The following is a 19,301-nucleotide window of genomic DNA, read 5'->3' on the forward strand; positions in this document are numbered from 1 at the left end:
TTGGCCGTCGGTTAATGAGGTCATTGAAGACAACCAGTTATGTGAAGCATCCACTGGATTATTTTATTTCCACATAATGTAAGGCACAGTAAATTGGTTTCACGATTAGGCATAACATACAAAGACGTTTATCTATATGAAACCCTCACAACAATACATTTTGGTCTTCGGTACATACTAGACAAATGCTGAATAAAACTGTCACCGAGCAACACTTCCATAAACAAAACATAAAAATCTATTTTTTTTTTTAAAAAATATTATCTAAATGAAATCTATTGGAGCAAGCAGCAGATTCTGGCATTGGTCTTATTACTGCTTGGAGAAGAAGTCTTTGCTCTTCTGGACGTCAGGTTTGATGGTATCACTTCCCGGTTTCCAGCCGGCTGGGCACACTAAAAAGAAAGATCCATACAGTCCATATACAGATACAATGGTGCCTTCAGATACGGTTCAAACTCTAACAAAAAATATTTTATGATGTATCTGTGGGTGCCAAAGTAATTTGGCATTATGGTATAACATATATTCTGATGTGCAAAAAATAAGTATAATAGAGAAATGTTTACTTGTATCTCTGATTTAGAAAAATAAGTCAAATTTTACGGTGATCGATCAAAACTGCAGCTGCTGTAAATATTTACGTACCTTCTCCGTATTTGTCAGTGAATTGAAAAGCCTGGACCAGACGCAAAGTCTCGTCAACAGAACGTCCGACGGGAAGGTCGTTGATGGTGATCTGTCTCAAGATCCCCTTGTCATCGATGATGAACAGACCCCTGAGGTACGACATTACCTTTTATTACTTTCCTATAAATTCAATGTAAATATTTATATTAATAATAATAAGACGGGTTGTAGAGGCAATTGAGCCAAAGTGGTCTGACCCAAAAAAGAGGACCGTTTTAATTTGGGGAAGATCCCCACTATGTCCAGCAGGTGGTGGTATTGGTTATATTTTATTTTTGGGAAGATCCCCACTAAGTCCAGCAGATGGTGCTATTGCCTTTAATTATAATTTCCTTCGTCTCCAATTTATCTGTTGTGTCTGCCGCTCAGGTAAATGTTAATTCAGATTTGCAATGAGTAGGCAACAGTATGTGAATCGCTTAAATGGTGTTGTAAAACCCGTTTTCATGGTCTTGTTTGCCTACAAACTTTTAGGAGTCATCAATGTATATGGCTTATTACTCTTATAGTTACAATTGATGGTGTTAGTTTCAGTCACATATACTATGTATAGTATTTATTTATTAATGTACGCTTGCTTCTTACAAAGCTCCACATACATTGTCCACTTACCTGTAAGCGATGCCTTCATCCTCCTTTAGAACACCATAATCAGTGGAAATGGTGTGACGTGTGTCAGACACCATTGGGATCTTCATGGAGCCCAAACCGCCCTCCTTACGTGGAGTGTTGGTCCTTACGAAAGCGCGAGCAGAAAATGTAAATGTGACAAACACACACACAAACACACACACAAAGCCTGCGGGTGATAAAATACCATGCAAAGTGGGAGAAGTGAGAATCAACAGAGGCAGCGATGACCTCGCAGTTAATCTTCTTGAATTCGTCGGCCGCGTCGCTGAATGCGATGATCTCCGTCGGGCACACAAAGGTGAAATCCAGCGGATAAAAGAAGAAGACGACATACTTTCCTGCATCAACATGACGACAAGCGATTCAGGCGGCATTCAGAAACAATAACCGCATTAATATTCATCAAGTATTTTGAAGAGCAAAGTGCAGAGCAAAGCGGCTTCAAAGCGACGCAGCCCGTGAGCGAACGTTGAATGAAGCATTACCTTTGTAGTCGGACAGTTTGAGGTCCTTGAACTGACCATCTGGCATCACCGCTTTGGCTGTGAAATCGGGAGCCATCTTTCCAATTTGAGCTTTGCCAGCAGCCATCTTTTGCTGAACAACAGAACAAATTCATCATCAATAGCACGCTTCATCTTGGGCGAACGGGATGGTGCGGGAGTATGCGCATTAAGAGATTGCGTATGGACGATAAATTGTACCTGTCAGATTTTGAGAGGATTTTATACAAATAAAAATCAATCGTTACATTATTGCCCATTTTTATTTTATTTTTATTTACAACATTACCTGAAATATGGCAAATAGTTTGTGATACTTTCTACATTGAAAAATAACATGCGCATTTAATACTCTAAATAATTATATGGTCAGGAAAAAGCCTTGCAGTAAAATGTTTATTTGAATGTTTCTTGTGAACAGTCATTGTGAAGGTGAAAGCAAAACAAAGAACTCAACAATAGAAAATGAAACAGTACCACGCCTTCTCCGTGTTCCGTTAATGAACTTTTTTTTCCTGCTTCAAATCTATATAATAGAACGTAACAGATAACTAGGATGACATGGATGTTTTTGTCTTGTGCTTGATTAATTTTGTATTTTAAAAGAGTGTTGTTTAACCGGACGGACTTTTCAACATCGATACATTTATTTCCCTCATCCTGACTAGTTTCATCGGGTATATCAAGCACGAACAATATCAATGAAACTTACACTGTCGTCGGAGCAGGAAGGCATTACTTTGTCTAAAATAAGAGGTACACAACTATAAAAAATGAAAATAACGTGTTTCTCAAGTTAAACACGTTCTTCCTGACACTCGCTTGTTAAACTTTATACTTCACACAAAACGTTACTGTGTCGAGACTGAAGTCAATGGTCATCTTCGAATCCGAACTACTGTGGTAATAAAGTACTAAAACAGTTAAACGTACTGTTCGAATCAATTCAAACAATAAAACGCAAAGTTTGTTCATCTTATTTTGCAGTACATACCTTGTTGCAGCTGAATAATTGTGACTTGCTTGGACGTTTACAAAGAAGAACTGCTGGGAGTGAGATGGAGCGCTGTATATAGCAAACGACTTCTCGCGTGAATTCAGCTCACAAACGGGATCTCACTTTCTGCACTTCCTTATAGACTCTAGTGGGCACACGCAGCATGACTTTGCACATTTCCAGGCATTTGTTAATGTTCCTCCTGCTATTCCCGATGCTCAAATATTAGATAGTTGGGAGCTACTTTGTAAAATTATTTTATCTTTTTTCCGGCTTTGAGAATGAAACTATTAGGTGAAAAAAATATTAACCCTGTTTCAAAAACTATTAGGTGAAAAAAACATTAACCCTGTTTCAAACAGTATTAAACCTTGTGACCCCACCATGCTCGGCCCCTCCCCAAGATAAAAAAAAATAAAAAAATCAGCTGATTAAATCCAAGTACAATGATTTTGATTGAAGAACCCTTCAAGGAAATAGACCATTTAAAAAGGTCTTGAAGTGAACTTGCCAAGCAAACATTTCTCCCATGTATTCCACATGAGCCACTAGAAAAATGTGCATGACATTGTTAGGATTAATACTGTACATCAGTAAACCATGTTTACATAACAGTGTAAAGAATGTAGATATTTAAAATATATATATATACACTGAATTGGCTGCCGGTTTGCCAGCTTAGCCAATTACATTTGTCACGTTAGTGCTTTCTTGCATCACTCTGTACTTAAAGCTGTCCAACATTTCCTGCTTGTGGCATTTCTTTTGTACGACAGGAATACTTTCCACTGACTGTACCTTGTATTAACTAAGAAAACAGGTTTTGCACATTATCTAATTGAATAAACTATTAACTATGTGAATCATTTACTAAAAAAGTCCCTCTAGCTATCCATATATTTTCTATACATGATCTTCCAATAATTTTGCAGAATTTATTATGTGATTTTTGCCAACAGCAACTGGTGAGAGAGAGTACTCCATATTGAGTCCACAGCACAGCCTCCAAATCCCGGACAAAAATATTAAAATTTCTGCAAAAATTTGATTTGGCTGTAAAACTGAACATATGCCAAGTCTCAAACTCAAATGATGATGTTTAACCAAATTACTGTGGCCCTCCACCACATCCCATCTTTCTGTTGTCACTGAGCGGTGTCCTTGCATGCTGTTGCCATGGACACCGTATCAAGTGCCAGATAAGAGGGTATACACACACACACACACACACAAAATAATCTCTTGTGAGAGGCGTCGCATTGATCAAATGATGTTGTCATCTGCTATTTCACAACAGCCGTGTAAATTGCTGCACCCGGATGTTTGAAGGGCATTCACGTCCTTCATTTTGGTCCTGATGCCCTGGAAAAACACATTAAGATCTTTGTGTGTGTGTCCAAAACATCCAGAGCCATCTTTAACCCTACCACCACTGTTGTCTATATGGGTAATGTTTGATGTGAGACAACTGAGGGAGGTTGCAGGAGGAATTGAGTAGGTTTATCTCAGCGTGACACCGATGGGATGCCGGGTCCAGACATGTATAACAAGGCATGGAAGCGGCGGGAGGGTTAAAAACATGTTTTCCACCACAGCAGGATGTGACACAAGCACTCATGCATGCTTACACACACATTACGTGCACACATGTCCCAAGTTTAAAATAAGGAGAACCCTAGCATTTTTTATTTTTTATTTCTGTGGGTGTTGCAATAGACCAGGGGTGTCAAACTTATTTTTTTCGCGAGCCGCATTGTAGTCATAGCTTCTTTTGGAGGGCCATTATGACTGTCAATCCAAATCAATGTATGAGTACCTCATATTATATACAGTACAAAACAAACCGACAAATAACTCGTTTTCAAATCAGACGAGTAAAAACTGGTGAAATATTTAAAAAAAAGATATTAAAAGTGAAGACAATTTGCAATTCTAGTAATGACACACAAATTTGATGCACAATTTGTCTTCGCGGGCCAAATAAAATGATGTGGCGGGCCATATCTGGCCCCCGGGCCTTGAGTTTGATACCTATGCAATAGACTGTGAGGAATGAATTAAGATATCCATTTCACGGCTGTAAATATTCTATAGTAAGACCTCATTGGCCCTGACGATTTAGCAGTGATGTTGTCATGATGTCATGAAGTAATAAAAGGGGCCTGTGCCTTTAAGAAGTCGAATAGTTGGCGCGAAATCCAACCGAACGGACAAGCTGCACGTCACGCTTGCGAGCATCTTACTCCTCCTTTCAGCGCGTGTACCTTTGCAAGAACAGGTTTGTTACGAAGCTCTCGATAGCGTTCGCAGTTAAAAAAAAACAAAAAAGTTTTTTTTGTGTCCGTACTATACAGGGAACATGGAAGAGGCACAAAGACTCATCGGAGCGGGGAAGAAGCAGTTGGTTATGGGCAAAGCGGCGGAGGCGGTGGGCACTTTGCAGGATGCCTGCGGAATACTGTAAGCGTTATTTGCAAACGTTCTCAATTAGGCTCCAGTTGGTGACCCAAATAAAGGCAAGTGCAATTGTGCAATGATCATGTTTTGTTTTCAGAGCCGAAGCATATGGAGACACCGCAGATCAGTGCGCAGAAGCGTTCTTTTGGTGCGGTAGAGCCTTGTTGGAATTAGCACGGTATGAACTCTACTTTTAGGATTTACTTTTTTTTTTTCCTTCAATTGAATTATCAAACAAGGTGAATGTTGAGTGTTCTGATGCAGAATGGAGAACTTTATACTCGGTAATGCTTTGGAAAGAATCCCGGAGGTCGACGAAGATGAGAATGCTCAAGATTCCAATGTGGAGGGCACAGAAAAAGTTGATGGTGAGTGAATCATGCATCAAATAATTTTTGGGGGTAATTTGGAAGGTCAAATTAAATTCACCAGTAAGTTCCACTGCATTTTAGGTTACTACTAACATGATTCTTCAACATTTCTGTCTTCTTTTCATAACAGAAAAGACCAGAGATGAGTTGAGGGTTCAAGTTCACGACGCCATGGCGGAGAAATCCAACAATGCACAGGAGGAAACTGCAGCCGACAAGAAGGTTGAGGACAAAACTGAGGACAGTGCAGCCGAGGAACCTCTATCAGACAAAATGGAAGAGGGAAAAGCAGTCAAGAAGGAAGACCTGAGTGATGAGAAGTTAGAAAAGACAGACGACAAAATAGCTGACAAGAACGTTGAAGCGTCTAACAAAATGGAAAATGGTGAAAAGGACAAAATGGCTGACAAGAAGGTCGAAGAAGTGGCTGAGAAGATGGAAGAAGACTCTGAAGGTAAGTCTACCTCCTGGACCACTTGCAATTCTGCATCCTGAAATATGACAACTCTTTTTGTTTTCAGATGAAGCTGAGGAGGAACAAGGCAAAGACAACAACTCTGGAGAAAAGGTAAGAAGAAAAAAAACTTTTGAGATGAGCATGTGTGCAAGGTTGAACGTGATTGTTTGGCAGGAGGGCAATGAATCAGAGGAGGAAGACGACGAGGTGGTGGGAAACCTTCAGCTTGCCTGGGAGATGCTGGAATTAGCCAAGATCATCTTTAAGAGGTCAGTGTAGAACAGAACATGCTAAATTTGCTAAAATGTTGAACTTAAAATAAAATTGCCTGCCCTAACCTGCCTTTTTTGTTGTTGTCCTGAACATAGAAAAGAGTCCAAGGAGGACCAGCTTATGGCAGCTCAGGCCCATTTAAGACTAAGTGAGGTTTCTGCTGAGTCTGGTAGGTTCAAGAAGCCCAAGGCTGGACCGATCGCTTGGCTCGGGCTGCTTAGCTTCCTGAGAACCGAACGCCCCCGCCCCCCCCTGCAGGGAACTACGTCCAAGCCTTGGAAGACCTCCAGGAGTGTCTTTCACTTCAGCTGAAACACTTGGACGGCGACAGCCGAGTGGTCGCCGAGACGCACTACCAGCTGGGTCTGACCTTCAGCTTGAACGAACAGTACGGAGAGTCCGTGGACCACCTCAACCGCTCCATCTCTGTCATCAAAAGCAGGCTGGGTGAGATTTTGATTTTCAAATGGCCACCAAGGACGGCTGGCTTGCTTGCTTGCTTGCTTTTTGTTCAGGCGTGTTTTGTTCGGCAGCAAACCTGACAGAGCTGATCGCAAAAGCTGCCGGCCCTGAGGAGCTTCCTGAGGAGAGGCAGGAGATGGAGGAACTAAAGGCTCTGCTGCCCAAGATCCAAGAGAATGTGAAGGACGCCACCGATAGCCTGAAATGTCACTACACTGAGGCCACCGAGCCTGCGCCGGTGGGTCCCTCACGACTAAGTAGATTTAACGGCAGGTAAGCTTACGTGTTGAAATGTGCTCATCAGGACGGCGCCTCCACTTCATCCGCATCTCCAGTTGTCGTTGCTCAGAGTGGTGACGCTGCCAGCAGTCATAGCCAGCCGCCACTTTACTCCTCAAGCACCGCTCCCAACACTCAGGTTTCTGACATCAGCCACTTGGTCCGAAAGAAGGTGGGACGGCGTTTGAGGCTTAACAAAAAGGCTGTGCTCCAACAAAAAATGTGTGTCTTTCAGAGGAAGCCAGAGGAGAGTCCTTCAAGAGAGGGTGTGGTTAAGAAGGCCAAGCAGGATGTTGCACAGGACGCGCTTGTTGCGCAAAAAGCCAAAGGTGACACGAGGTGAGTCCTTGACACTCCCAATTTATTGCTTGCTTGGCTATTAACTTTTTCTTTCCTTCTCTTGCAGTCTGTGAAAAAGGGGGTCTTCTCTTTGTTCTTACGTTACCTCAACAAGGACACATCTTCGTTCCCAAGATGGTGTCGATCGTTTTGTACTTGCCCTGGGTTTTGTACCATTTGAATATATGCATTTTGTACATCTGTGAAGTTGTGTGTGGTGGAACAATGCCAACATGGATTTGTTGTTGTTTCTGATGTGCCAGCCATCTTGCCTAAACTTTTTGCACTGGTTTGTTAAAATGTGTAAGCAGTCATGTTGGCATTGTTTCCACCCTGTTCTTGCACTGCACTGTTCTGATATTGTGACTTGTTTTGTTTAATAAAATACTTGAAGCATGACATTTTTAACTGAGAACTGACCTTAGGTGAGAGGGTGGCTACTTCCTCTGCTTTTAACACTTAACATAAACAGGAACATATTTAACACCATTAGAAGACTTTCACTCCAAAAGATTTTGCTACACTTTAATCTACAGTAGTACTGTGATATTTCTTTGTGGGGTGGTGCTTTCTATTAACGGTTGAACTACATTGAACTTCACTCTGCACCAGTATGAATGAACAAAAGAGTGGGTTCATTTTTCAGTCATTGAGGATGAGGAACTTGGACTAAATCCATCTGAATCGAGGCATCGCAATCAGCTGCTTGAAAGATCAGCTTGTCAGGAACCAATTTTATTAATATCATTAATAATGTGTCATCAGCATCATCAATGAAATGAGTTAGTCTGTTTAAAGCAGAATCAAGTGTGCATTCATTGCCCTTTTTCTTGATGAACACTTCAGTTCCACAAAGCGAGGAAGAAAAAGGAGGCGGGTTCAGGGTCAGAGCAGAACTGCAGTGAAGGAGGAAACGCAGGGAAAACAACGTCTGGCAACGCAGAAACCTCCCCCTTCACTGGGATTTGATTGGTTTTCCCTTGTGCAACAACAACAAAAATAATCAAAAATTCAAAATGGTGCTCTAAAAAAAAAAAAAAAAAAAGAGAGAAAGGAGGGCGGGTGGCTTGCTGAGATGTGTTGGCTGTTGCGTCGTTTCTCTATTTTGTTTTGTTCCGTAAAGCCCCGTTAGGATTTGATGCGGTCATTGTCGTCGTCGTCCGAGGTCTGGCTGCTGCTACTGGTTTCGGACTCGGAGCCCTCCTCCACGTGCGCCTCCGCCACACTCCTCCAGGGGGTGAAGTGGAGGGTGACGCCGCGCGGCCTGGGGAGAACGCCGTTCTTCTGCAGGCCGTTCCGCTTCAGCTGCTCGGGCCAGATCCACACGTGAGCTCGCGTTGTCTTTTCGCGTGGTGGCAATCGAGCGCCGAGCGGGGCTCACCTGCTCGGTTTTTGTCTGGAACTCCCTCAGCTCGTCTTCGGTCAGAGGCAGGAAGTTGTCGTCATTTTCGGGGTACTCCTGCCATCCCATGGCCTTCAGCAATCTGCACGAACATGTGACTTGAATGCAGCTGAAGTAAAACGGACTAAGCGGGCTGTGTCTTTTTGTCATACCTGTGCTCAGCCTCCAGTGAGCTAGACAGGTGTTCCGTGTCAGAGTCGCTGAGGGAGTAGGACAGCCCGTTCTCGTGGCAGACGTCCTCGCTGTAGGCTTTGGGCTCTGGGGTGCTGCTTTCACCCTGAAAACAGTCGCGCAATGGTAAGACGCAGGGGGGGGGGGGGGGGGGGGGGGGGGGGGGGGGGTGCATTAGAGGCGGAACCGACCTCTCCTGAAGTCCCTGGGCTGCTGCTTGTCGTCAGCTCGCCGGTGCCCTCGTCCTTCAGAGCTCGCAGGAACTCGCTCTTGCGGTCGGGGCCGCGGCGCATCAGCTTCAGCCTCGACGGAGCAATGTCTATGGGAGGAGTGGTGCTGGAAGGATGCTGCGGAGATGACCTTCTTGTTTGAAAAAGAATCCTCATTGCCATTCTTTCTGATTCTTTCAAAAGGCTCACCTCTTTAGGTGTGTTGTGCTGTGGTGCACTGACCGGGGTGGTGGGTTTGACAGCAGAGACGGGGTTGGGAAAGACGGAATCTCGGCCAGACTTGGCGATCTCTCTAGCGCCGGCTTTCCACTGGGTGCTCTTGAAAAAATACACCAAACGCGTTAACTGGGAAACTTTCCAGAGGGATTGTGACGGCCGGCAGTCGTTGGTACTTTGGCGGGGGCTACCGCAGGCTTAGGGACCAGATTCTTGTAGACGCTGGAGCCTGTGATGGGAGCTTTTGCGCCGTTGGCTGGCAAGGCGCCGGCACTGGCGAAGCCAGCGGCAAAGGCGGCGCTGGGTTCCTCCTTGGAAACCTTCTTGATCACCAACATTTTGGATACCATCTGCTTGCCACTGGGAGGATTTTCTGCAGGCGAAAGAAAACCGGGGCAACTGTGAGACAACAAGGTGCACGCACATGAGCAGAAAGGTGTCTTGCGAGCTCTTACCCCACACTCCGGCGTGGGGAGCCACCGGCCTCATCGGAGTGGCCGGCTTTCCAGTTGTTTCAGGGTTGAGGGAAGGCTACAAAAAGCACAACAATTGACTGTTGTGGAGACAATTCGGCCATTCTAATCGAAGAGGGGTGACTTCCCCGTGTGAGAATTCTCAGCATATTGATCATGCCAGCTCGGGCTTGCGACAGAAACATCCGTAAACATCTAAATGGTATCCGTACTCGCCCGTTCGTCCCTACTAACCATTCTCAAATCAAATTTTAAGGAAACTTGAGAAATATTTTATAAAAACAATTCCAATGAAGCTACTCACAAAGTCCTCTTCCACAAACTTCAGCTTGTCGTCCTTATTGTCTTTGCGTTCTTCATTGGGAAACTTGTCCTGGTAAGAGGTGCCCTTACGGGGGTGGAAGTTACCATTGCGCTGCCGGTGCCCTCCCTGCCTGTTGTCCCTGTCGCCCCCTCCCCGTTTGGGGTGGTGATGGTGGTGGCGGGCGTCCTGGGCACCCCGCGGGGCTCCATGCCAGCTGGGTGTGTCCTTCCAACACGAGCCCCCTGCTAAGCCACTGTGCCCTCCTTTGGCCACCCCTGAATCCACAGAGTCATGTCTCAGAAGTAGCGAGGGCTGCTGCCACCCATCACCTACACACGAAAAAAAAAGAGGGCAGTCATACTGCTTAGCAACTTTAGGTTTTTCCATTCAAAATTATTATTGACATTTGGCGTGATCAAAAAGATCTGCAGGCGGACTTGTCTCCATGACAACATTACACCAACATGCCGCAGCGCCACAATGACCCAAATGATAACATAGGACTCATCTCCACACAGCAATGCCCATCCGAGACTATTCCCATGCATTAGCACAGTAACTGATCTGCCCACTGAGTCCCAACGTGGCTTTCTTCACTACTGGTACCTGTTGGAGCGCGCAAGGAGCCATTGTTGAAGAAGCCGTCTGAAGAGTTGTGGCGGCGGCGGCTCACAGCATTTCTGCCTTCCCTGTGGTGATGGTGATGGGGCTCGCTTTGTTTATCGAGGGTGGCAGCAGGGGACTGGGGGAGGCAGCGGGAAAGACAGTGGTCAATGAGGGCAAAGGCAATTCGCGCTCAGTCTAGGTGGCTCACTCGCACACGCGTGTGCACGCAAACCTTGGCAGGCTGGGGTGTGGAGAAGTTAAGCCAGGCAGGGACAAAGTCATGCTGCGCCATTTAGGTCCAGTGTTTCTGGTCAGTGGATTGAGGCATCAAACCTCATGGCCAGGATCTGAAAAAAGGCAGGGAGGGCCGTTAACAACGCCATCGCAACAGACACAATCGAGAGTTTTATCATGTCGGTTACCCCAGAGTCGATGGCTCTGAAGTCCTCGGCCTCCTCCCTTGGTCCGTCTGGCCTGTTCTCTTCAGGCCCGCCGGCACTGACAAGTCAGACGAGGAGTGGCGCACACACGACCCCTGTAAACCTCTGCCAGGACAGTGCAGCCCCTTTCCCAAGAGGCAGCAGCGCGCTTCGTCCAGGCTGGGTTGGAGGAAGGAGCTGCAATTTTTGATCCAGAATACTGGCCAAACAAGGAAGGAGACGGATTTCCAAACGCGCTCGTCTCCGAGGAACAAGATTTCCGAGCCGGAGCAAATCCTGTCCCGACTGTTCAAGTTCAATGATTTAGTTGGGACGTGTGAAAGATGAGCGGTCGAATTGCAAAAGATTGGATTGAAGAGGGGTCATTTGTCCCACGGATGCAGAAGAACTCGGTCGTCAAAGTGTAGAAGGCGTTTGCCCGTGTACCAGGACAGCGCTTTGTGTAGCGGTTCCACCGCGACGCCAAGCCGGGGAGAACGAAAGTCGCGTTTTCCTGCCGCACGCTGGGCCAGTAGCAATTGGCATCAATTCAACGTTTACCCAATCATTTTAGAATATACTCAAACGCACGCAGCAAAGGAAAGCAGTCGAGGGGCAGTCTTTTGCAGGAAACCCACTGCTCACCTCATTCAAGACTGCCGGAGTTTGGAGGAAACGATACTCGCTAATTCAAAGTCACATGACAATGAAGAAAACTAAAGCTGTGTTAGCTACATTGCCGTCATTTGCCTTTCTGGTTAATGAAAGGGAGAGCCTGATGGGCCGTGCATTATAAAGACGGCATTATTGTCGCATGATTTGCTTTCACATTTGCAAAATGCCCATTTAACTGAAAGTTTGGGGCACATACAAGTTGGGGAAACTCGCACTTCATAGATATGCAAACTCCAAAAATTGGCAAAAAGCTCCCAGCCTTGTCAAAATCTTGGAGTAAAAAAAAAAAAAAAAACAAGTGCACAAAACGATTTTCTTGTTTGAGGAGTTTGTATTCCTGATTACTTCCTGGTATTCCACTTGATCCTGCAAAGGAACTGCACCTGCAAATCAAAGACTACAGTCAGGAAACAATTCACAAATTCACCATACATGCAAAGTCAAGTTGAATTAACACCCTTGTCCATAAATGGCTGCAAAACGACTCTCTCGCACGCTTAGGAGTCCAAATCAAAGACTCGCTCGCTGCTCTTGCAACCATCGCACAAGGAGAGCTGAAATGTGTGGCGACTTTGAATGAAATATTAATACCAATGCAAAAATACCCGCGGCCCTTTCTCACTTCTACCACAACACGGCAGTATTAGTATCAAATATCAAACTGGAATTGTTGAAGCATCTTTCTGTTTCGTTCATAGGTTCATTATTACTCCATTTAACATTACAATAAAACAAGGTCGGTGCAAACAGCGTTGCACTCACACTGAACTGTTACATAATAGCTTAACATCAATGAGTTGGAGACGCACACAAGCTACTACAAACAAACAGCGACGAACCACTGCTGGGTCAAGAATATAAATGTTAATTTAAACGTTACCATTATCAGTGAGAGGGGGAGGAAAAAACAAAAACAAACGTGCCCTCTTACTCGACACGGGACCAATTCAACACGCAGCGCACACGTTTCACCGCGCTCGCAAGTTGCTAAATGTTCAAAGGTGCAGTTCTACCAAAAGGCGATTTAAATGTTTTAACTTATCAAAGCCAACCACTAGCGCACGGTGCTAGTACAACCCACAATCACTCGGTTGCTAACTCATCTGTGTACTTACCTACGCGAACATTCGCCTAGCAAGTGTTAGCTCATAGCTGCTGTTACTTAGCCTGTTAACTGAACCCGAAAACCGAGGTGGAATGCAATGAGCTCGTCTGGCTCCAGAACTTAACTAGCCGCACGGCTAACACGTTAAGACGTTACATATAACCTAAAGCGTGTCAAGAGACCATTTTAGCAAGTGTCACAAACGTATAGAAAAGGTAAATAGACCTTGCATCGTTGGAACAACACAGTTTCAAAATGGCTACCTTAGCAGCGGCAGCACACATTCATCAGCAGCTTGCTAAGCTAGCGAGCGAGCTAACTTGAAATGTTTCCTTGACAATTCCGCGTACCTTCTCCAAAGCCAAATAGCCTTTCATTGATTCCAGGGGACGCTAGGTGGTCTGATGACTACCAAATGACACTCCGGAGTGAAAATAATGCCGTGTTTGAGCAGCTATTGGTGTTTGTTTGGGTTTTCTTCTGTGCGCTTACCACTGGCGCTGGCACCTGGGGGTGGGGGGGGGAATTCGAACACTAAGTAAGGCTGCGTTCAAGAAGTCACGTCATTATGCAACTGGATGAGGTTCCACTCCGTGAGGTACGCTTTTAACCGCTTGGAATAGAAACAAAAACACTGAAGTTGAGTTTTTGGAAATGTAACAGTAGACTTCAAAACGTGCAAAAAAAAAAACAAAAAAAAAAGATTATTTCATGTAACGCGATAGACATTTAATTTCCAACATTTCTAGGCTACGGTGGCGATGTTTGAAGAACCTTTGCATTTTTGAATGCACCTTAAAACCTCCCCCGCCATGGACAGACAAAATAGTCGATAGCAGAACTTATCTCGTTTTGTCGAAGAAAAACGGCACGATTTCGTAGCGAGGACGCTTTCGAACAAGTTTGAAATGATCAGACGCGATTTCATAAGAAGGTAAGACATCGTAAGACAAACGATCTTTGCCTTTATAAAATACAGAGAAAGAAAAATCACCGATGTAATAATCATGGTAACAACGACCCCAGTTGTTAACGCTAATCAAAACGTCAACATCGACATGTTAGTGTATGTGTGCAATTTACCAGTAACACGCATGATTTCCAAAATAACGTTTCGGTACTTTATCATATAAGCGGATTGTTGCCGAACAATTGCTTGACCTTGCAATGTTTTGTTGTTGTTGTTTTTTTTTAGAATCAAAATGTTTGGATTTGCACCTCATGGAAATCTCAGTAAGGTAAGTCAGTGTTGGAAGAAATAAAAGTTTTTTCAAGTGAAGACAGTGGTATGGAAAGTCGATTTTGTTTTAATTAAGGCGATTAGAATAGCCAATTATGCCAATTATAATTCAATAATTTTCTGCATTGTCAAGTTTCCAAATTATAATTGTCCAATTAAAGATTTATTATTTTTTCCCTGCAACAAGATAGCATTGATATTTAAAAATCCATATTGGTCCCTAATTTTTTATCCCATAAAAATGCATACATTCACAGTTTTGGGCGTGGAATCCTCGATGGATAGACATCGCATCAAACCCAACACGCATTCAACCGATCTCGTCGTTGGCGATTCCATCCAAACAGATGTCGACCAACAGGCTGCTGTGCATCAAACCGATCAACTGGGCTGGTTCGCGTCTCTGCCACTCAGACAAAAGCGACACCAAAGAAGCTTTCAGTTTGAAGGCCATGAGTCAAGCTCCCAAACCAGCGCTGTACCTCGGTTTGTCTGGGCTCATCCCATTTGTGAGCACCACTGTCGTCATGGCGACCACTCAGTCCTTCTACCCAGAAGTGGCATATGCTCAAATGCTGTACGGTGCTTGTATCGTATCCTTCCTCGGAGGTGTTCGCTGGGGCTTTGCCATTCCTGACGGGAGTCCCGCTCAACCCGACTGGATGAACTTGGGCAACAGTGTCGTTCCATCACTTCTGGCCTGGCTGGCTCTGCTGTGCAGGGACAATCTTGTGGAGGGCGTCACAGTGCTCATTGTGGGACTGGGACTGTCTTTACACTATGATCTGACGCTACTACCTGGATACCCAGCCTGGTTCAAAGCCATGAGAACTTTCCTTACTCTGGTTGCTACCTTCTCACTGGTGGCAACACTGATCTTGAAGAATATCTGCGCTGAGAAGAAGCTAAAGACCGATAAAAAGTATTAAATGTACAGCAGTTGGAGTGTTTATTGGTACGTTTGAACAGGTCATGAATAGCTAAAGTCTTTTGCTTGAACCATTTCTATTTTCTTGTCAATCATTTTCAGAATGCACTCCTCTGTGAAACGTTATATGCCACTTCAATGCAAACACAGATTGTCATGACCATCACTGGTAATACCGGAATGCAAGTTTATTTCATTATTTGACAGCAATGCTGCATTTGTATGATAAGGGATAACCATCGGTTTGTTGCATTATAGGTAAAAAGTATGACATCACTTCTGTCCATCATTATGAAAGCAATCCAGTAGTAACAGCACAGGCTTTCCGTTCAAAAGCCTGTTTGTGTCATTCTCTTTCATCGACAAACAGACTCAAATGGTTCGATCAGACTTTCAAGTAGCACCGCGCACACACTGTTGACATATTTGAAGAAAGTGAAAGAGAGATTAACAAAACAGTGCTTTCATATCTAATTTGAAAACAATGCAAGGACAAAAGCAATTTAAAAGCATTCAGGGAACCGAGAATAGAGACAGACCAGTTTTGCCTCAATGAAAGAAAACCAGTTACACGTATCAATAAATAATATGTAGAGATGTCTTAAGGTGCACTTTTTCCAAAAAGTGAAAGAGTCGCAGCGCTCAGAGCACAGCCAAGCCGCCATCGCAGCGACTGGCGATCAAGTTGCCAACTTGGGTCCACGTGTCTAGGTGGGGGTCGTAGATCTCCACAGAGTCGATGGTCACGGGGGCTGAGAAGGTTCTGCTGGCGGCCCTTCCTCCCACTGCGTACAACAAACCGTTGACTGCCGACACTGAGGGCCCGGCGCGGGCCGTGGACATGGGGGCCACTTCGAACCACTTCTCCTGGACAGACAGACCCACACGGGTGTGAGCTCAACGACACGATTCATTCGCAAAGGTTGAATTGAGGCGGCTGGACTGTTCTTGCGTGTTGAAAACTTTTCATGGATATGCTACAGTTTGGTTACCTGTTCTGGACAATATTTTTCCACCGTCTCCAAGGCACCCACGGCCTCATTGCGGCCACCCACCGCGTAAATACAGTTGTTGAGGCAGGCCACGCCCACATACGCTCGCCGCGTGAGCATCACCGGCAAGGCGCTCCAGCGCCGGCTGATGGGATCGTAAACCTCGGCTGAGCATAGCTCCGTGCCTTCGTCGCTGATCCCTCCGATCACGTAAATAAAGCCTGGACAGAAACAGGTAGCAGTCTGGTGAATTGAGTTTAAGGCCTTCAGGTTGCATATTTCCACGAACGAGATACCCACCTTGTAGCTCGCAGCAGCCAAAATAATAGCGGGGAACTGCCATGTCGCCTATGACCTCCCACTTGTTTTCCTCTGGGTCGTAACGTTCCATTGTCCTCCCGATCTCGGAGCCGATCCATCCGCCTAAATGGGAAAACAGCAAATGACTAGCTAATTTTGACAGGAAGCTTCAATCTCGACAAAAGAGTAGTATTTCATCTCTGGTCTTTGACACGTTCCGACAACACAGTCGTGATATTTACCAAGCGCATAGAGCGCTCCGTGGCAGGCGCAGACGCCGACTCCACAACGAGGGAAATTCAGAGAAGCTACAGCAGCCCACTGTTTTGTCACCGGGTCGTATCGCTCCGTGCAGTCAAAAATCATGGAATCTTTTTCTCCTGGTGAAGACAAAAAGTGCTTGTCATCAAAGCCACTTTGTGACATATCTCAGCTTGCTCACCTCCCACCACATAAATCATGCCCTCGAGCACGGCCACGCCCAACCCGCTACGGGCCTGATGGAGCGATGACACCGTGGTCCAGTATTGGTTGAAGGTGTCAAAGCGCTCCACGCAACTCAAGGCCCTGCTGTCGCTCCAGCGACCGCCCTGCAATCGAGTGTAGCCCCCTGCAATGGCCAAAAAGAAAAAGTCCCATCATTCCAAATTGTCTCACATACGCTTGCTTTACATTTCTCTGACGTGACGTGAGAAAAAGACTTGAAAACAGTACCTATGGCATAAACGTATTTGCGTGCTTTTCTTCTCGGTCTCATCTTGACTTGGTGGAGTTGGCTGTGTGTCTTGTCTTTTGGAGACTTTGCTACTTCAATGTACTCCTTCAAAAGGGTCTGCAGAGCCACTCTCAGACTGAAGTCAGTCATGCCTTGATTACATAATAGAAAATTAGCCTCTGAAATCTGAAGTTGCGTGAATATAGAAACTAAGACTCCTCACCCTCGATGTACTTGAACAGCCTCTGCGGGGAAAGTAAAGGGAAGCGCACCGGTTCCAACACCTCAACCACGTATTTTTTCCGCTTAGCCACGTCTTGGAGAACCCATTCCATGGCTGCGGTGAACACCTGGTACTCGTCCTCAATTCTCAGCTCTTCACTTCTTAGAAGCTTTATAATCTGATCCTTTGAGAGGTCCTTGAACTCATCACCGACGCAAACCTGATTGATGGAAGAGGCGTATAAAATCAGGAGGATTTGAATGAGTCTTTGGAAATAAAACTAATATAAATAAACCAAAATGATCAAGCGCTTCTAACCTCCAGGAAGTGAACATGGATATAGTTCTCGGAGAACTCCAGCAATTCCATGCAGGCAATCTGCTCCAGGAACTGAAAGATGCCCACACAGTTGGATGGATCCATGTGGCCCTTAAGAAACTCACCGCAGATGGAGACCACCTCATTCAACTGCAGCATATCTGCTGCCAACATCAGTTCTTGAACATTCTCTATTGTCACATTGATTGTGCCTAATGAGAAAGAGAGCACATTTTCATGAAATAAACAGCTGGGATTTCTTTTTTGCAGAACATAATGATATCTACAAATACCTGTATAAACAAAGTCCAACAAAACCTCAAAGACTTCAGCATCCACTCCCAGAATCTCCACCTCTTCTTTATCGGCCTCACTCATCCCTCCCGAGAAAAGAGCAGAAAAGTAATGGCTGCTGGCAGCAAGCACCAGTCGGTGAACTTTGAAGACTCTGCGGCCGACCCTCAGCCGAACATCACAGAAGTCTGTGCGCAGCCTCATTTTGTTCAACTGGGCCAGGATGAGCCTTGCGTAGCGGTCTGAGCTCAACAGAGCCTGTTCAGGAGCCTGGGTTGCCATGACAGTAGCAGCATCACCATCACAAGTTGACACACATTCGGTGGAAGACATGACAGCTCTGACAGTTTACCAGGAGGGCCATTATTCCCAAACCTTTGTCTCTATATAACGCAAAACAGATAGAAAAACATATGAGTTGAACAGGGAAAAAAATTATCTAAAGATTCTCTAATGTTTAAATATAATAACAATGCACTTGGCATCTTTTTGCAATCGCTACATCAACTAAGAGACAGCTGTTAGCATGCTAGTAAATCGCTCGCCATGATCAAACTATAACTCGCAACTCTGATGCAACTACTAACCTACGATTGCGCTCTAAAATTAAATCTATAATGCTCAATTCACGCTTAACCGCACTCACCCGTAAATTTGTTTATGACATGCAGCTAACTTCCTATACTTTGTTGTTGGTGGTGGTCAGGATTGATTACTTTGGTCTTGAAGTCAATCCACAGTCACAACTAATCAATCGCGTAGGCACAAGAGAGGTGCAATGGTGGTATTTGTCCCTTGTGTTGAATTTTAAATGCCTAATTTTTTTTGTAATTTATTAACACTAACTAATTTTAGGATTCCTTATCTGAAAATACATGTTCTCTTTGTTCCTTTGTGCTTTTTCACTCGATTGGTCTGCACAAAATCTAACGCCAGATGGCAGTGTTGCGCGTAAACAAACGTGTAAGAAGTTAATAGATGGCGAAACGTCACATAAACAACAAAAAAACGTCTTTATGTTTGATGGTGTAGCATTTTCAGCTCAATGATTATTTTGGACACTGCTGACATTCAATCTAACTATAATAAGAACTGCTGTCGTAGTCTGTTTTATTGATTATTAGATTATTTTCCACATCGCTATGTATATTATTTATTATTATTACCACCTATTTCATAGTGACGTTCACAAAATATCTGTTCATCAATTTAAAATATCAATCTATTTG

General features: G+C 44.6%; 5 protein-coding genes across 10 annotated transcripts; 2 read left to right on the plus strand and 3 right to left on the minus strand.

The window, feature by feature from the left end:
* Positions 1-37: 37 nt before the first annotated feature.
* prdx1 (peroxiredoxin 1) lies at positions 38-2,977 on the minus strand. The gene is made up of 6 exons (XM_049748209.1): positions 2,821-2,977; positions 1,809-1,920; positions 1,508-1,661; positions 1,303-1,425; positions 649-779; positions 38-395 (listed from the first exon to the last, which is right to left on the minus strand). Exons 2-6 carry the CDS (start codon positions 1,912-1,914, stop codon positions 313-315), a joined length of 597 nt encoding a protein of 198 aa, XP_049604166.1. The 5' UTR covers positions 1,915-1,920; positions 2,821-2,977; the 3' UTR covers positions 38-312.
* Positions 2,978-4,959: 1,982 nt separating this feature from the next.
* LOC125985399 (histone-binding protein N1/N2) lies at positions 4,960-7,860 on the plus strand. The gene is made up of 13 exons (XM_049748219.2): positions 4,960-5,101; positions 5,178-5,283; positions 5,378-5,458; positions 5,545-5,648; positions 5,782-6,105; positions 6,173-6,219; positions 6,283-6,377; positions 6,477-6,550; positions 6,640-6,828; positions 6,915-7,081; positions 7,148-7,294; positions 7,358-7,461; positions 7,529-7,860. Exons 2-13 carry the CDS (start codon positions 5,183-5,185, stop codon positions 7,533-7,535), a joined length of 1,440 nt encoding a protein of 479 aa, XP_049604176.1. The 5' UTR covers positions 4,960-5,101; positions 5,178-5,182; the 3' UTR covers positions 7,536-7,860.
* A 315-nt stretch (positions 7,861-8,175) lies between these two features.
* On the minus strand, positions 8,176-13,561 carry gpbp1l1 (GC-rich promoter binding protein 1-like 1). 5 transcript variants are annotated; one of them, XM_049748215.1, is made up of 12 exons: positions 13,413-13,561; positions 11,286-12,340; positions 11,096-11,210; positions 10,864-10,999; positions 10,258-10,586; positions 9,936-10,011; positions 9,657-9,853; positions 9,454-9,582; positions 9,226-9,381; positions 9,016-9,140; positions 8,843-8,945; positions 8,176-8,766 (listed from the first exon to the last, which is right to left on the minus strand). In XM_049748215.1, the coding sequence occupies exons 3-12, from the start codon at positions 11,153-11,155 to the stop codon at positions 8,590-8,592; spliced, it is 1,488 nt and encodes a 495-aa protein (XP_049604172.1). In that variant the 5' UTR covers positions 11,156-11,210; positions 11,286-12,340; positions 13,413-13,561; the 3' UTR covers positions 8,176-8,589. The 5 variants fall into 5 exon arrangements, with proteins under 5 accessions (XP_049604172.1, XP_068504774.1, XP_049604173.1 ...); XM_068648673.1 differs by having other exon boundaries at positions 11,286-12,323; positions 13,413-13,551; XM_049748216.2 differs by having other exon boundaries at positions 13,326-13,474.
* A 3-nt stretch (positions 13,562-13,564) lies between these two features.
* LOC125985403 (transmembrane protein 69) lies at positions 13,565-15,830 on the plus strand. Of its 2 annotated transcripts, none has more exons than XM_049748225.2 (3): positions 13,565-13,660; positions 14,258-14,300; positions 14,560-15,830. In XM_049748225.2, the coding sequence occupies exons 1-3, from the start codon at positions 13,641-13,643 to the stop codon at positions 15,229-15,231; spliced, it is 735 nt and encodes a 244-aa protein (XP_049604182.1). In that variant the 5' UTR covers positions 13,565-13,640; the 3' UTR covers positions 15,232-15,830. The 2 variants fall into 2 exon arrangements, with proteins under 2 accessions (XP_049604182.1, XP_049604181.1); XM_049748224.2 differs by lacking the exon at positions 13,565-13,660 and adding an exon at positions 13,842-13,996.
* ipp (intracisternal A particle-promoted polypeptide) lies at positions 15,382-18,872 on the minus strand. Its single transcript, XM_049748211.2, has 10 exons — positions 18,719-18,872; positions 18,072-18,455; positions 17,779-17,990; positions 17,461-17,680; positions 17,237-17,389; positions 16,965-17,132; positions 16,765-16,902; positions 16,523-16,645; positions 16,223-16,443; positions 15,382-16,097 (listed from the first exon to the last, which is right to left on the minus strand). The coding sequence occupies exons 2-10, from the start codon at positions 18,403-18,405 to the stop codon at positions 15,873-15,875; spliced, it is 1,794 nt and encodes a 597-aa protein (XP_049604168.1). The 5' UTR covers positions 18,406-18,455; positions 18,719-18,872; the 3' UTR covers positions 15,382-15,872.
* Between the last annotated feature and the right edge of the window lie 429 nt (positions 18,873-19,301).

This window comes from Syngnathus scovelli, chromosome 17, assembly GCF_024217435.2.
Source record: "Syngnathus scovelli strain Florida chromosome 17, RoL_Ssco_1.2, whole genome shotgun sequence".
In the NCBI taxonomy this organism is placed as follows: domain Eukaryota; kingdom Metazoa; phylum Chordata; class Actinopteri; order Syngnathiformes; family Syngnathidae; genus Syngnathus; species Syngnathus scovelli.

What these genes read in the sequence shown, in the direction of transcription:
- gpbp1l1 (XM_049748215.1), bottom strand. Translation starts at nt 11,155, where the DNA reads ATGGCGCAGCATGACTTTGTCCCTGCCTGGCTTAACTTCTCCACACCC. An exon ending in AGTTTGTGGAAGAGGACTTT is followed by an intron (nt 10,012 to 10,257) that starts GTGAGTAGCTTC and finishes TGCTTTTTGTAG; the next exon opens with CCTTCCCTCAACCCTGAAAC. An exon ending in GCCCAGGGACTTCAGGAGAG is followed by an intron (nt 9,141 to 9,225) that starts GTCGGTTCCGCC and finishes GACTGTTTTCAG; the next exon opens with GGTGAAAGCAGCACCCCAGA.
- ipp (XM_049748211.2), bottom strand. Translation starts at nt 18,405, where the DNA reads ATGTCTTCCACCGAATGTGTGTCAACTTGTGATGGTGATGCTGCTACT. An exon ending in TCCATGTTCACTTCCTGGAG is followed by an intron (nt 17,681 to 17,778) that starts GTTAGAAGCGCT and finishes TCCATCAATCAG; the next exon opens with GTTTGCGTCGGTGATGAGTT. An exon ending in TGGCTGCTGCGAGCTACAAG is followed by an intron (nt 16,444 to 16,522) that starts GTGGGTATCTCG and finishes GTTTCTGTCCAG; the next exon opens with GCTTTATTTACGTGATCGGA.
- LOC125985399 (XM_049748219.2), top strand. Translation starts at nt 5,183, where the DNA reads ATGGAAGAGGCACAAAGACTCATCGGAGCGGGGAAGAAGCAGTTGGTT. An exon ending in GCCTTGTTGGAATTAGCACG is followed by an intron (nt 5,459 to 5,544) that starts GTATGAACTCTA and finishes GTTCTGATGCAG; the next exon opens with AATGGAGAACTTTATACTCG. An exon ending in TGAGGTTTCTGCTGAGTCTG is followed by an intron (nt 6,551 to 6,639) that starts GTAGGTTCAAGA and finishes CCCCCCCTGCAG; the next exon opens with GGAACTACGTCCAAGCCTTG.
- prdx1 (XM_049748209.1), bottom strand. Translation starts at nt 1,914, where the DNA reads ATGGCTGCTGGCAAAGCTCAAATTGGAAAGATGGCTCCCGATTTCACA. An exon ending in CAAACTGTCCGACTACAAAG is followed by an intron (nt 1,662 to 1,808) that starts GTAATGCTTCAT and finishes ATGTTGATGCAG; the next exon opens with GAAAGTATGTCGTCTTCTTC. An exon ending in CACTTCTCCCACTTTGCATG is followed by an intron (nt 1,426 to 1,507) that starts GTATTTTATCAC and finishes CGCTTTCGTAAG; the next exon opens with GACCAACACTCCACGTAAGG.
- LOC125985403 (XM_049748224.2), top strand. Translation starts at nt 13,971, where the DNA reads ATGATCAGACGCGATTTCATAAGAAG. An exon ending in AGACGCGATTTCATAAGAAG is followed by an intron (nt 13,997 to 14,257) that starts GTAAGACATCGT and finishes GTTTTTTTTTAG; the next exon opens with AATCAAAATGTTTGGATTTG. An exon ending in CTCATGGAAATCTCAGTAAG is followed by an intron (nt 14,301 to 14,559) that starts GTAAGTCAGTGT and finishes ATACATTCACAG; the next exon opens with TTTTGGGCGTGGAATCCTCG.